Genomic DNA, 15,461 nt, shown 5'->3' with positions numbered 1-15,461 from the left:
GCTATCTGCTGCCAGCCTAGTACATCTAATACGATACCTGTTTACTCAAGGAATACGGTATGCCTGTTCAAAATAAAACATTTATTAGTATAGGTGGCAATAGCCTACTCTACGTGGTCTTCCTGTCTGGGTTGGCGCCCCCCCTTGGGTTGTGCCGTGGCGGAGATCTTTGTGGGCAATACTCAGCCTTGTCCCGGGATGGTATGTTGGTGGTTGGAGATATCCCTCCAGTGGTGTGGGGGCTGTGCTTTGGCAAAGTGGGTGGGGTTATATCCTACCTGTTTGGCCCTGTCCGGGGGTTTCATCGGATGGGGCCAGTGTCTCCTGACCCCTCCTGTCTCAGCCTCCAGTATTTATGCTGCAGTAGTTTATGTGTCGGGGGGCTAGGGTCAGTCTGTCACATCTGGAATATTTCTCTTGTCTTTTCCAGTGTCCTGTGTGAATTTAAATATGCTCTCTCTAATTCTCTCTTTTTCTTTCTTTCTCTCGGAGGACCTGAGCCCTAGGACCATGCCTCAGGACTACCTGGCTTGATGACTCCTTGCTGTCCCCAGTTCACCTGGCCGTGCTGCTGCTCCAGTTCCAACTGTTCTGCCTGCAGCTATGGAACCCTGACCTGTTCACCGGACGTGCTACCTGTCCCAGACCTGCTGTTTTCAACTCTCTAGAGACAGCAGGAGCGGTAGAGATACTCTCAAAGATCGGCTATGAAAAAGCCTTGTATGGTTCTGTATAGCCTAAACATTTTAGTTGACTGTCCCTGAATATGTAAAGTTTGTTGCTATCACCTGTCAAATCCATTCTAAACACTTAAAGCCACTGCAATATATGAATTAACTGTAATAGGTTTACAGTATACTACAATACAGGGCGGTAGGTAGCCTAGTGGTTAGAGCATTGCGCCAATAACCAAAAGGTCGCTAGTTCGAATACTTGAGCTAACAATGTGAAGAATCTGTTGATGTGCCCATGGCCAGGGCACTCTAATTTGCTCAAATGGTTGCTGACCCTGTAAAACACCACATTACACTGCACCTATCTGGTGTATGTGACAAAACATTTTTTGTTTTGTTTTGTCAATATACTTAAATGACTTGTACAGTATAAGAATAAACATGTGATTTGTAAATGAATCAGGTTGAAAATCATTATCTGAATCATACAACCAGGCATGATGTTTAGTCAGAAAAACGAAACTAACACCCTTGTCTTTCTTACTAGCACTGATTTTGCTGATAGCTGCTTTATTTAGGAAAGTTTTTCTTACAACGCCTGTGATATGCGTCTTACCGAACTACCTTAAGTTAAATGCTTCTGGATAAGAGCGTCTGATAAATCAGCAGTTGGGTGCCCCCCTCCAAACATTTTGTTTTGCTTAGTTTTTTTGTCAGCTAACTTTTATTTTTTTAGTTTTTTTTAGCCAATGGATAGTAATTTTTGAGTCACTCAAATATCACATGAATACACATTAGACATGGCAAAATGTAAATTGCAAGAAAATTTGCTAAAATGTGTAGAATAGCAGGAATAAGCTGTGGGCGCATGGGGGACGTGGGATGTTCAAGGGGGGGCCCAGAGTGAAAACGTTTGGGAACCCCTGTGCTAATTTTTTTTGTTTAACTTTTTAAAAATGTAACCTTTATTTAACTAGGCAAGTCAATTAAGAACAAATGATGGACTACTCCGGCCAAACCCAGACGACGCTGGGCTAATTGTGCGCTGTCTTATGGGACTCTCAATCATGGCCGGATGTGATACAGCCTGGATTTGAACCAGGGACTGTAGTGATGCCTCTTGCACTGAGATGCAGTGCCTTAGACCGCTGCGCCACTCGGGAGCCGAGTAAACAAATGACCAAATGAGTAAATAAATGACCAAATGTTAAAATTGCTACATAATCACTGAATTCCTATGAAAGATTCTCCACTGTGAGAATGGCTCATTCAAGACTCTCCGCATAACTCTTGTGAAGTCCAAACTGTCAGACATTGATCTGTCAACATTAGATTAGGGCAACCATAATAGTTGACATAGCTAATCACAAGTCCATTTATTCAATGGTGTCTACTACAAAAACACTAGGCTTTTATCTTCCAGAGAGCTGAATGTTCTTTCTGGTATGTGCTACTCTCTAAAGGTACTTATTCACTGCCTGGTATTATTTGCATGCACTGACAAAAGCCCCTAATTTTACTATCCACAAGCTGCTAGTGTAAAGTGAAAAGAGGCTCTGACGGTAGCTTATCAATAGCACCAATGTCACATGACAAGATACTTGGAGGGTGTTGTCCAAATAGTAAATCACCCTGAACCTTATAGGGTATACCTTACTTTACTATGACGAGTTGGTTGAATTCTGTTCACCTCACTAGTTAGTTGTTCAATTGCATTTTACTAATGAAGTACACATGCTTCGGAAGAATTAATCAAATATGTTTCTTAGAATATGCCTGGATCATCGTTGTTTAGCATAATTTAAGGGCACTTTGTATTACATGGGTCTCCTGATAAAAATAAACTATACACACTGACCAAGGGAAACATGGTAACTGCACCCATGAAGGACCCCAACTGCACCACTGCTCCACACCACACGAGGGCACTGTGGCCCTCATCACGGAGGATAACTCCAATGATCACCTTAACATAGGACAAAGTGAGGATGAAGAAGATCCAGGAGCCCACCTGAGATAAGGAACAAGTATAACATTTACTTATTCAATCCATTGTAATGTTTACCATATACTGTATGTGTAATAATTATTTCTATGAGATGTAGTCCTCTATGTTATGCTTTCATCTGTAGCATAGAACTACAGTGGGGTCTGAAATTATTGACATCCTTGATAAAGATGAGCAATAATGACTTTATAAAAAAACAAAATCCACATACTGAGCTATCGTTTTTTTTTAAAGGGGAAATTATATTCTTATACAATTGCTCAGAGAAAGAGATTTTGTTTAACTAGTAATATATATTTTTCTCAAAAGGTAGTTGTCAAAACTATTGACATCCCTAAAGATTATTTTAAATAAAGTAGTCAAAAGTTCAGTATTTGGTCCCATGTTCCTAGCACGCAATGACTACATCAAGTTTGTGACTCTACAAACTTGTTGGATCTATTTGCAGTTAGCTTTGGTTGTGTTTCAGATTAATTTGTGTCCAATATAAATGCATGGTAAATAATGTACTGTGTCATTTTGGAGTCACTAATTGCAAATAAGAATATGTTTCTAAACACTTCTACATTAATGTGGATGCTACCATGATTACGGATAGGCCTGAATGTATTGTTAATAATCAATGAGAAGGTTACAGAGGGGGGAGGTTAGCATGTCTTGGGGGTATGATCTTTGACCCTTTTTTTGTCTACAATATACAGTAGCTAAGTATTTTAATTGTTTATTTTATAGTCTATTGCGCATCTTTATCAAGGGTGTCAATAATTTCCAACCACACTGTACATTGTGAATTTATGTTGTGGAAACATACAATGAGGAAGGTTCCTGAGGTTTCATTGACCAGCAGAGGACATGGACTCAGTACTGCCATGCCTATAATGTAGGCTCCAACCCCACTGCCAAACAATGTGAGAGCCCCCAACAGCAATAAGGACCTGTGACAGGATGACAGTAACATTATCATTATTAGTGGGTTAGGAGGTGCAGTTTAATAATTGTCTCATTTTGTTGGCCATAAAATAAGCCTACAAATAGGCCTACATATATTGACTTGATAATGAGTAAATTAAATAACGATTCATTCATATTTATTGGAAATACATTTGAACAAAACTAACCTTGTTGGGAAAAACATGGCAATAAAGCAGGCTAGAGGGTTGGACACCGCAGCCATGGTGGCCGATAAGTGGTAGGCACTGTTTCCATAGGGCAGACAAGAGTAGGACTGCACTGAGGGAAGCACAACGTTAGTCAGTCCATTGACCCAGGCCAGGATGAAGAACATGTACAGCACCTGTATCCGGCTGTACATCCCAGTCCCAAAGCAGCTTTTGGTCTTGATATCAGACTGTTTGATCATGGCCTTCTGCTCTGTCGGGTTCATCTGAGCTGCCTCGCCTTTCTCCAGCACCCCGTTAGGGTAGCGGGCATTTGGGCGTTCCTGGGCCACGGCAGGGTGGTAGTTCAGAAGGATGAAGGCTCCCAGGCACACCAACATCATGGCACAGAGGAAGAAGAAGAACACCTCAGCTGAGAAGTTGGCCGGCTGGTAGTGAGCCTGAAGTTCGTAGCTAAGACTGACTGAGCCAGTGTCATTTATCATCCGAGTGCAGTTGTTACAGTGAACCACCCCCACCCCCTGGACCAGGGCTACCAGGGCAGGTAGCAGACCACTGACACCCTCCCCCACAAAGTAGGTGGTGAGGTACTGGGGCTTCAGACGCATCATGAAGGGCAGGAAGGTGACAGAGGAGGTGCAGTCCACAGTGGAGAGGAAGAAGGTAAGGAGGAGGAGGGCCACGCTGCGAGGGACGCCCGCCACCACCAGCGTCTCCTTCCAGAAGAAGGCCAGGAGAAAGCTGGCCACCACGCCCAGGGAGATGATCACATAGATGACCACTGTCTCGTTGAGCACCCCAGGGCGGAAGCGGTGCATGAGGGTGATGAACAGGGGTCCCACGTTGGCCATCTGGATGAGGACGGATAGGTAGGATGGCAGGTACCAACCCTCGGGGATCTGGGGCACGATGAGAGGCAGCTCTACCCATAGTCCATTGATAGACACCCAGGAGCCCATGCCAAACAGGCAGGCCAATATATGGATGAAAAGTGACATTGTGAATCTGGGTACTGAACACTGGTGTGCTCGGAAGTAGATTCTAGAATGAGATAGAAATAAGAGTTAGGGCAGCATAAAATACAATGAAATTAACACAGATTATATTTACACTTTGTCTGTTATTCACAGAAATGTACTTTGCTTAAAGAAAAAAGCAATGTGTTACAAGGTTGAAATGATGCAACGCTTGAGGTTAAAGAGTAGAACGCCAAATCCACAACAACGGCCGATACAAACACACGTCTCGACCGCATCTATTTGAAAAGAAAACATCGTCTCACTCACCCCGTGCAGCTGGTAAGGCATACTCCTTCCAGCTTAGTAACTTATTCCTGTGTTTACTCAACGATTGCTATGGTATGTGACATTTAGTACCCCCAAAATCTATAAAGTCTACTTGACTCCAATCTAAGTGTTTTTACTTTCTCCACTGAAATGCAGGTAAACAAACTAATGGCTTGTAACAGAACCATGATGTTATTAGTTAAAATGCAGGCACATCAGTAAACATCATGATGTCTATGGTGGGTGGGAACCATTGTCACTTTACCATACATTAACCATAAAAGTTATAAAATTGCGTTAGTCATCCGATGCAGACCCCGCACATTTCACCTTAGTTTAATCCCCTTTCAGCTAAGCAAATACCAAACACTCTTTCCTGATAGTTATTAATTAGTCAGCTGAATATATTTAGGAGCTAAGTGGCTCAACTCACTGAGAAAAGTCTACTTCTGGTTGTGTAAAAAAATACATGCCAAATGATTTCCCAGTATTTTTTTAAAGACATAATTCAACCCAGGTGTTACAGAGCTGTGTAGTGCGCTGCTCTAGAAAATGCTGTGGATTGAATCTCGGCCTTACATAAACACATTTTTAAAACATTGGGTTTTGTAACTAAGGGTCCAGACAACGTCTTGTCTGAAGGTGTGTTGTAAAATGTTATTTTACTGTTGACAGATATTGGCCACTTAAACCTGTAGTGTCATCTGGGAGAAGATTCTTATCAGTTGAAGCTCTCTGCTAAAGGTGACAATGTCAAATTCATTACAGATTCTTACAAGGCTTCAGATGTGAAATAACAAATGATTATGTAAAAAATGCTTTAGTGGAAATAACTTTATGACGCTTCCAATACTGAAAGACCTGCCCAGTATACCTTATGACAAAGTGAATTGGACACTGTCACATTTCCTTAATTTTCTTCAAATATCACCATGAAGCAGCCAAAAGGTAACATTGGTTACCTATACTGTAAAAGTATTGCATAACTACTATAAAAACATCTGAGCAGGATATTGTTTATTGACAAGGAAACCAGCTTGCTGCAGTGTCTTTGATCTGGTACAAAAACAACTCAAAAGGAATGGAAAAAAATAATAGAGGACACGATGTAAGAAAATCATTTCCTAAGTTAAAAGTAAAAGAGGAGATAAAAGCAAGACATTGAAACAGATGTCTCAGACTTTCATGTCAGCAGAAATAACATTTTCAGGTAAAAATAAAACAAAGTCCAAAAAAGTAGACTACACATACATGAAAAAGCATGCATCACAATCATAAAATATATTCCATCTATTCAAATGATATTTTACACCTTTGCAAGTGCACAAAGTAAACCAAAAGATAAGAGTACAGATTGTTCACTTCATTTAAAAAACAGTAAGAAGAGGATGGCATGCATCCGTGCACATATACTCACGTTGGGTAGACAGCAGGGAGTTCAGTCAGAGTTTCTGCAGAGCAGAGAAGCCAAAGTCCTATGCACTGAAGGATTCCTCTGAGGGAACCTGGGGATTATAGCCCCATTCCTTGGTGGGTGTGCTTTTGTCAACCAACCAAGACACATGTTTGTTCAACACCTGAGTTGATATTTCATCCACAGTTCCCTCAATAGGCACACTTCAGGATATTTTCCATTGAGACATCACATGTAATGGTTTACAATAATTACACCAACACCAAGATTTTCATTGTTTCTTTTCAACTTATGGCTGAGTCAACATTCTTGTATCTAAGCATTTCTCTAATTCTCCCTAAGGAGATCAAGGGAACTAGCTAAGCTGGAAGATGGAAATAGAGTAGAACTAGCTAAGGCTTAGAATGTTTTGTTTTTCCTGATATACACAAATTCCATCCATTTCTACAGAGCACATTTTAAAATTAGTTTTAAAATGGTTTGATCTTGAACTTTTGTTGAAGTTATACTTGATTACTTTTCCCTCATTTCACTTTGGTTCACAAACTGCTTTACAGAGAAAGTTAAATTGGTGATGATCTTGAAATGCAATCCATAACCACAGTAACAGGTGAAAAATTAACCAAAGCAATGAAGCAAGCCAAACAGTGCTTTAACTTTATCTACTGGAATGTTGACCAAATTACACTAAGGACTAGGCAAAACTGTCCTGAATGTAACAAAACAGATCTGACTAAAATTCCATAGGAAAACATTATGCATACTGAATGACCCAAACAATTATCATTAATGATAATGTAGGCCAAAATACCATCCTGGTTAAAAGGCACGTCAAATGCATTCAGATATTTCGATAACTCTTCTGTAACATTTCCTGAGAATGAATAGCAACAGGATGAGACCTGTGCTTTGCATTAGGGCTTTGTTCACCCATAACAATGCAACTTCAGTCCATAGAAGGCAATTCCTGTGAGGAGTAATAACGAGTCTCAAGAGGCAATAGAAAAACTGCTACCTCCACCCTTCCTGTCATTTGAGCCAAGTAGTAACTACTTTGCCATATTGTCAAAGCTTACAAAACAAGTAGCTGTTGATTGGAAGTTTTAATTGCAAATCTCTCATTGAGATTGAATCATCGAGGTTGATTCATTTTTCTGAGTATGTGGTGATTCAACATCACATTCTGAGGAACAAAATGTAACAGATTCTTCAACACTCCTATTTTTTCATTGGTTTTCCAAACATCCCAAACTTCTAATGTCAATTGATTTTGAGTCACCATATCTGAAAGGCAGTCAAAAGGATTGTTAATACAGCGAGCTAAAGATAATTAGCTGATTGTCAACAAATATGTCTTAGATCTAAGGTAGGAAAGAAGGATTACAAAAGGCCACATTTTGTTTTACACGGAAATGTAAAATCAGTGCCTGAAAAACTAGTTTACCTTTCATTTCACATTAAAAAACATATACAGTGGAGCAAAAAAGTATTTAGTCAGCCACCAATTGTGCAAGTTCTCCCACTTAAAAAGATGAGAGAGGCCTGTAATTTTCATCATAGGTACACATCAACTATGACAGACAAAATGAGAAAAATAAAAGAATCCAGAAAATCACATTGTAGGATTTTTAATGAATTTATTTGCAAATTATGGTGGAAAATAAGTATTTGGTCACCTACAAACAAGCAAGATTTCTGGCTCTCACAGACCTGTAACTTCTTCTTTAAGAGGCTCCTCTGTCCTCCACTCGTTACCTGTATTAATGGCACCTGTTTGAACTTGTTATCAGTATAAAAGACACTTGTCCACAACCTCAAACAGTCACACTACAAACTCCACTATGGCCAAGACCAAAGAGCTGTCAAAGGACACCAGAAACAAAATTGTAGACCTGCACCAGGCTGGGAAGACTGAATCTGCAATAGGTAAGCAGCTTGGTTTGAAGAAATCAACTTTGGGAGCAATTATTAGGAAATGGAAGACATACAAGGCCACTGATAAGCTCCCTCGATCTGGGGCTCCACGCAAGATCTCACCCCGTGGGGTCAAAATGATCACAAGAACGGTGAGCAAAAATCCCAGAACCACACGGGGGGACCTAGTGAATGACCTGCAGAGAGCTGGGACCAAAGTAACAAAGCCTACCAACAGTAACACACTACGCCGCCAGGGACTCAAATCCTGCAGTGCCAGACGTGTCCCCCTGCTTAAGCCAGTACATGTCCAGGCCCGTCTGAAGTTTGCTAGAGAGCATTTGGATGATCCAGAAGAGGATTGGGAGAATGTCATATGGTCAGATGAAACCAAAATATAACTTTTTGGTAAAAACTCATCTCGTCGTGTTTGGAGAACAAAGAATGCTGAGTTGCATCCAAATAACACCATACCTACTGTGAAGCATGGGGGTGGAAACATCATGCTTTGGGGCTGTTTTTCTGCAAAGGGACCAGGACGACTGATCCGTGTAAAGGAAAGAATGAATGGGGCCATGTATCGTGAGATTTTGAGTGAAAACCTCCTTCCATCAGCAAGGGCATTGAAGTTGAAACGTGGCTGGGTCTTTCAGCATGACAATGATCCAAAACACACCGCCCGGGCAACGAAGGAGTGGCTTCGTAAGAAGCATTTCAAGGTCCTGGAGTGGCCTAGCCAGTCTCCAGATCTCAACCCCATAGAAAATCTTTGGAGGGAGTTGAAAGTCCGTGTTGCCCAGCGACAGCCCCAAAACATCACTGCTCTAGAGGAGATCTGCATGGAGAAATGGGCCAAAATACCAGCAACAGTGTGTGAAAACCTTGTGAAGACTTACAGAAAACATTTGACCTGTGTCATTGCCAACAAAGGGTATATAACAAAGTATTGAGATAAACTTTTGTTATTGACCAAATACTTAGTTTCCACCATAATTTGCAAATAAATTCATTAAAAATCCTACAATGTGATTGTCTGGATTTTTCTTCTTCTAATTTTGTCTGTCATAGTTGAAGTGTACCTATGATGAAAATTACAGGCCTCTCTTTTTAAGTGGGGGAACTTGCACAATTGGCGGCTGACTAAATACTTTTTTGCCCCACTGTACAAAAATGGTCATATAGAAAATGTATAGTAAAATATTGTCGCCATCTGACAAAAACCTTTAACTCCGTTTTTGACTATTTGAATATTTATTATACAATTGTTGAAAGCAGTAACTTCCCTCAATGTACATTTCAAGACTAGGGCCAAGAAAGTGTATTCAAAATAACTTGATGTCTCATAATTGTATTCTCGTTAATGGGGAAATAAGGTGTTTTTTTCCTGAACAGGTTTTCATCAGATAGTGACGATATAAACATGACTAAAGAGTCAATGCATGTTGGACCAATACTATTTCTATATTGTCAACATAAAGTCTATAAGTTCCATTGAGCAGCAAGTTTTCCAATATTAGTCACTGTAGGAGGTACTAACACGTAGCAGATTCTTTTATTTTCTTTATTCCTTCCAAAGCCGAAACCCTTTGTGTCTCAGTCAAGACGTGTTTAGTAGGCTAACTTAGGTCGCATTTACATTATCAGACTTAGCACTGGTGTTTGGCCTAAAGACAGAGGCTTCAACATTACCGAAATGTTTTAGATAATAAGATAACATTTAATTTATCTGAAGGAAGGCTAACATTTGGAACGGTTAATAATTAAAAAATAATGGTCATCAAAAAGGATTCAACACCAAATTACATGGATGATAAAACGCAACAGGAGACGAGGGCATTAGTAGAAAGAAACAATCACATTGTGTATGGAGAAATAATCTGGAGGGAAATAAACAAGTAGTTCTTCATAATTATCAGGACAACACAAAATAAGCTTCAACTATAATCTCTCTGGAATGATGATTCTGACATGGCAGACAATGACATACCAAATGACAGACATGGCAGAAATATAAATATCTCCTAGAACAGGCAAATTCAAAACATGGACCTCAAAGACAATTCCACTGCTGATTTTCATTCTTCCCCTATAAATCAAGGACTGCTTTAGACCTGGGACACCAGGTGAATGCAGGTGATTATGAGGTAGAACAGAAAAACAGCAGTACTCTGGACCTCCAGGCTTGGATTAAAACACCGCTGTACTAGAGCCATAATAATGATTGGCTACACAACAGTGCATGATAACAACCCCACTCAGCAGCAAAACGAACTCATATTGTTACTACAGCACTCAGAACAAAATTGTGTATAATCAATTACAAGTTATATTCAACTGCTCCAATAGTAAATCAAAACTTGAATGTCAATTTACTAAATGGCTGCCCTTGATTTGGGCAGCGTAGGTATTTGAAATAACAAGTAGAGGACTAAAATTAAACATTTCAGTCAATGGCTGAAAGTGAATAGCTTCCAGTTACATTTTGTATCCATTCATTGTTGGTTAGCTTTGGATAGGTATTTGTACCTGAGAAACAGTAGTATTAAAACCTGTCTATAGCTAGGTTTCCATCCAATTGGTGACAGATTTTCATGCGAATATAAAATAAACCTGCATTTAAAAAATACAAAAAAATTCCACCAGTGGTATGTTTCCACCAAACGGACTTATTACGGATAAAAAGAGGTGCGCATACAAAATGTACGTTTTCATGTAACAAATAAAAATCTAAAGTACAATGGGTTTCCATCGCATTTTCAAATAGTCTAAACTCTCAGATAGTAGTCACAAAAACTGTTGCGTTAAATAGCAAATGTGCCTACTCTGGTCTTTGCACGTGCCAACATTCGGCAGATCCAGTGCGGACAGGCTGTGCGGGTAGGCTAGTCCACATGAGATGATTATGGATAAGAGCAAGAATCTGTTAATTTGTCAAACAACATTCAAGCATCGATCATCATGTCACCAGAATAAGATAAAGCATCAAGATCACCTTGCACTTTCACCACGCTGTGAAGTTCATAATTTGTACAATCTGTAGCCTAATAAACTGCACGGTTTCTCCAAGACGTAGTGGGAGGACCACACACCATATCATCACAAGTTTACTTCGATATGATGATCGTCAATATTTGTCATTTCTCACATTATTAATTTTAGACAAAGATCCCAGGAAATGATCTGTCAGCATTTATAAAATTGTACCGACCTGTCCTGTTTCCATCACAGCTGTCGTGATTTTTTTGTTATATGATATGAATTTAAATCACACGAAAGCTGTGGATGGAAACGTGGTTTTTGAGTTTCATAGGGCCACTATCCAAGTCAAAGATTAAGCCCTGTCCAGGACTCTCTGCATTCTCTGGAGATTCTCCATTGAGCATGCTTTTAAGTCGAGGACTGGGCTTATTCTGTCTCTCTGAAACTGGCCATTAATGTGTTTGTTTCTTACTCCTAAGGCCTGGGGACAGCCAAACTGGATGAATGGGTGTTATTGATTCAGTCCCTGATTAAACAAGACTTGTCACATGATTTAGTGGGAAAACATACCGGTAATAGCAGCTCCTTCAGCAAACCAAGAAACTAGATCAATAATTTTAAAAATCCCTTGCGGCACTGCATCACAGGCACTTACATCCCCTTAACCAGGACACAGCAACTCAATGCTCCCATTACCCCTGGAATGCCTTTCCTCAGCCCTTACAGAACCCCCCCCCCCCCCCATCAACCCTTCTGGGCCTGGAAAGGGTGTTCCATCTTCCCTCCCTGACGTGATCACCCAGCTAGCTGTGGTTCCTGGTGCCTAACTAACTGCAGTTGTCCACACAGTCCTGAGACCTTGCAAATATGTGGTAAATGCTGACCAGGGGGAACATGGAGAGGGCTCCTATCAGTGAGCCAGCCTGGATGAAGACACCGCACCACAGCAAAGCAGCATGGCCAGCCTCGTGGAGCAGCGTCCCAATAACTACCTTCAGGTAAGAGAACAGACCAGTGAAGATGATCCAGGACACCACCTGTGTAGAAACAGAGAACTGTCAGTGTGTAAATCGTTCGGGTTACCGATACTCTAAATATGCTACACATTGTGTTGATCACACCAGACCTGGGTTCAAGTGTTATTTTAATTATTTAAATTACTTTCATATACATTTTAAAGTAAGCATTTGGAATTTTTTTCTTTGAAAATAGAAATAGTTAAATTGGAATGTATTTTGGTATGCATTTACAAATACACTTGGAAAGTATTGGCATGTATTTTCAAATGCAAATATTAAAATACTCCTATACATTTGATATCAGGTCTGTTTGGTCCTAGGGTTATTGGAAATAATGTATTTGGAAAGAATTATTTGAAAATAGTTTCAAATAGCAGGTTATTTATAGAGAATTATATATAAAAAAAACACTTTAAAATAGCTCAAATAGAAGAGGTTGATTTGGCAACAGATTATTTGAAAGCACTCAAATACACAGAACATAAGTATTTAAATGACAAATACTTAATACACATGTATTTGAACTCAGGTCTGGATCACACCTAATCTAAAGCGATCTTAAAATGTCCTCATTACAGGTATACATACATACACACACACACACACACACACACACACACACACACACACACACACACACACACACACAAAACATTGGCAACCCAGGAAGTGAATGCACTTCAAGATAAAAAGTTATTTCATTATTAATAGTAGCCTCAATCAATGTTGTAGTGAACAAGGTCCACAATGATAGCACTGACAGGCCTAGTAGTTAATAGATGATGGTTGAAATAAATTACCACCAAGGATACACCAGCAGGGCTCCCCAAGAGAGGAGGGCAGGGGCTGAGCACTGCAAGAGCCATGAGGTAGGCTGCAAAGACCCCACCTGCTACAGACATGAAACCAAGACCCACAGATGACCTGCAACACAGAGAGGAAAAACACACCCACAAGTAAGATCTCCTGATTCAACATTAATAAACCATGTACAATTATTCCAAACCATATCTAGGTCTAGTGTCCGTCCATATTTACATTATAATATTCATACATCAATATGAATATTTCTATCAATCAATTACTGTACATGAGGGTGCAACACACAACTGTGGTATAGGCCTACACACTAATCATTAAGTCTAACTCAGTCATATCTACTCACCTGCAGAGGACAAACATGGCCACAAAGCAGGCCAATGGGTTTGCAATGTTGCCAAGGACCACAGAAAGGTGATAGGTCATGGTGCCATAGGGCAGACAGGAGAAGCTCTGGACAGAGGGAAGGACTCCGTTGGTCAGGGCGTTGGACACACCTAGTAGCACCAGCAGGTAGATGTTGCGTGGCGTCCAGAAGGTTTGGACCGGGGATGCTTTCTCCAACTCCACCTGGTCCTCAGACAACAGTGTTCCTCCATTCTGGAGCGGGTGGGTCTCCTCCCCATTATCCTTTGTCATCACCATCTCAGGCTCTGGGGTCTCCTGTGATGCTGGCTCTGTTATTTCTCTACGCGTCAAAGCCATGAAGCAGAGGGCTGAGATTGTCAGCATTACAAACAGGAACCAAAAGAAGTCCTGGGCAGGGAAGTTCTCTTCCAGGTAGTGTGCCTGTACTGTGCCATTCTTCGATTTGCACTCCAATTTCCCCACACCCTGCCCCAAAGCCACAAAACATGGGAACAGGGCACTGAGCCCCTGGCCAACAAAGAATGTGCGGATGTATTGAGGGGGGTAGCGGAACATGAAGGGCAAGAAGGTGACATTGGACGTACAGCAAACCAGAGCCAAAACGAACGTGAGCAGCAGATATGGTACGGATCTCACTTCCCCTGCCACAGTGGCCACCTGTGACCAAAAGATGGCTAGGAAGATTGATGCCACCACTGCTAGAACCTGGATACTGTGGATGACCAGGCGCTCATTTAACTGTCCTGGGGCACAGTGATGCGTTATGGTCACAGCAATCGGACCTATATTCCCAAAGGCTATCAGTACTGACAGATAGACCGGCAGGTTCCACTCTACATATAGAAAACAATGGTCAGTGTCAATCAGAATACACTGCAGGATTAAGCTAGTCTTTTAGCCTAGACTTCATGCAAGTGTCTGTACTCAATAATAATACTGTAAAAGGACAAACCAGTATTTCTTATAGAATGGTATAAACGAATAACATGACAATGAAAGCACATTAAAAAAACCATGTTTGGAATCAGATACTAACCTTCAGGCAGAACTCTGACAACCACGGGTAGCTCAACCCAGAGACAGTTCACGGAAATCCAGGAACCCATACCGAAAAGAGCCACAAGGACGTGAGTAAAAGCGGCACTATTCCACCAAGTACCCGCCATTTAGCCGCTCTGACGAAGAAGACAGACAAAATGTACGTTATGTATTGTTTGAAAAGTGGGGCCGATGCCCTTTCTTATTAAAATGTCAGCCAGAAGGATATTCGAGTTGAGTAAATGCGTCCGCAGAAACAATATCTATGATTTGTGTCGTGTTACGTGAAGGGTAGACTCTCCTCCCCTTATCATGTAGCCATTCAGAGAGCTTCTAGGGATTGTGAAGGCGGGCATTCCTGCACTTCAGAGGCTCAATACAGTGCATGCGATTTAGGTAGACGCGCATGGCACCGGAAAAGTGAGGCACATTTCCCTAGGCAGAGTGAACACCGATCCACCCGCTCGGTCCTTCGATTTAGTGTGCTGGTGTGAATATCGAGTGCACAGATATGTATCAGAATTACTCAACAAGATGTGATCGATCATTTATAAATGCAATTGTATTGTAGTACGGTCTACATAAATGCACTGACATAATTGACTACAACTGCATTATAGTCGGTATGTCTAATACACCTTCCCAATACACCTTCTAACAAATCATTTCATAATAATGAACTAATTGACCTACTGGGCTATATAACCACATAAACAAACCCTTCAGAATGTTCAGTGGTCCCTATTATAATATTCAGAACTGAGAGTTGATTCAGTAAAAGTGGCAATCTGCGTTTGGTGCATCGATTTGAGTTAAATAAATG

At 40.8% G+C, this 15,461-nt stretch overlaps 2 protein-coding genes across 2 annotated transcripts; both read right to left on the bottom strand.

Annotated features, from left to right (window-relative positions):
* Positions 1-60: 60 nt before the first annotated feature.
* LOC106588229 (riboflavin transporter 2-like) lies at positions 61-9,703 on the bottom strand. Its single transcript, XM_014177035.3, has 4 exons — positions 6,504-9,703; positions 3,801-4,841; positions 3,494-3,617; positions 61-2,685 (listed from the first exon to the last, which is right to left on the bottom strand). Exons 2-4 carry the CDS (start codon positions 4,796-4,798, stop codon positions 2,476-2,478), a joined length of 1,332 nt encoding a protein of 443 aa, XP_014032510.1. The 5' UTR covers positions 4,799-4,841; positions 6,504-9,703; the 3' UTR covers positions 61-2,475.
* A 244-nt stretch (positions 9,704-9,947) lies between these two features.
* LOC106588228 (solute carrier family 52, riboflavin transporter, member 2) lies at positions 9,948-14,945 on the bottom strand. The gene is made up of 4 exons (XM_045709673.2): positions 14,637-14,945; positions 13,578-14,433; positions 13,213-13,336; positions 9,948-12,430 (listed from the first exon to the last, which is right to left on the bottom strand). Exons 1-4 carry the CDS (start codon positions 14,764-14,766, stop codon positions 12,221-12,223), a joined length of 1,320 nt encoding a protein of 439 aa, XP_045565629.1. The 5' UTR covers positions 14,767-14,945; the 3' UTR covers positions 9,948-12,220.
* Positions 14,946-15,461: the final 516 nt, after the last annotated feature.

Source organism: Salmo salar, chromosome 27 (genome assembly GCF_965601325.2).
Source record: "Salmo salar chromosome 27, fSalSal1, whole genome shotgun sequence".
Taxonomy (NCBI): Eukaryota; Metazoa; Chordata; class Actinopteri; order Salmoniformes; family Salmonidae; genus Salmo; species Salmo salar.
This window is presented reverse-complemented; position numbering and strand designations above follow the sequence as displayed.

What these genes read in the sequence shown, in the direction of transcription:
- LOC106588229 (XM_014177035.3), bottom strand. Translation starts at nt 4,798, where the DNA reads ATGTCACTTTTCATCCATATATTGGCCTGCCTGTTTGGCATGGGCTCC. An exon ending in GCCATGTTTTTCCCAACAAG is followed by an intron (nt 3,618 to 3,800) that starts GTTAGTTTTGTT and finishes ATCCTGTCACAG; the next exon opens with GTCCTTATTGCTGTTGGGGG. An exon ending in CCTCAGGAACCTTCCTCATT is followed by an intron (nt 2,686 to 3,493) that starts GTATGTTTCCAC and finishes TCCTTATCTCAG; the next exon opens with GTGGGCTCCTGGATCTTCTT.
- LOC106588228 (XM_045709673.2), bottom strand. Translation starts at nt 14,766, where the DNA reads ATGGCGGGTACTTGGTGGAATAGTGCCGCTTTTACTCACGTCCTTGTG. An exon ending in TGTCAGAGTTCTGCCTGAAG is followed by an intron (nt 14,434 to 14,636) that starts GTTAGTATCTGA and finishes TTCTATATGTAG; the next exon opens with AGTGGAACCTGCCGGTCTAT. An exon ending in GCCATGTTTGTCCTCTGCAG is followed by an intron (nt 13,337 to 13,577) that starts GTGAGTAGATAT and finishes TCTGTGTTGCAG; the next exon opens with GTCATCTGTGGGTCTTGGTT.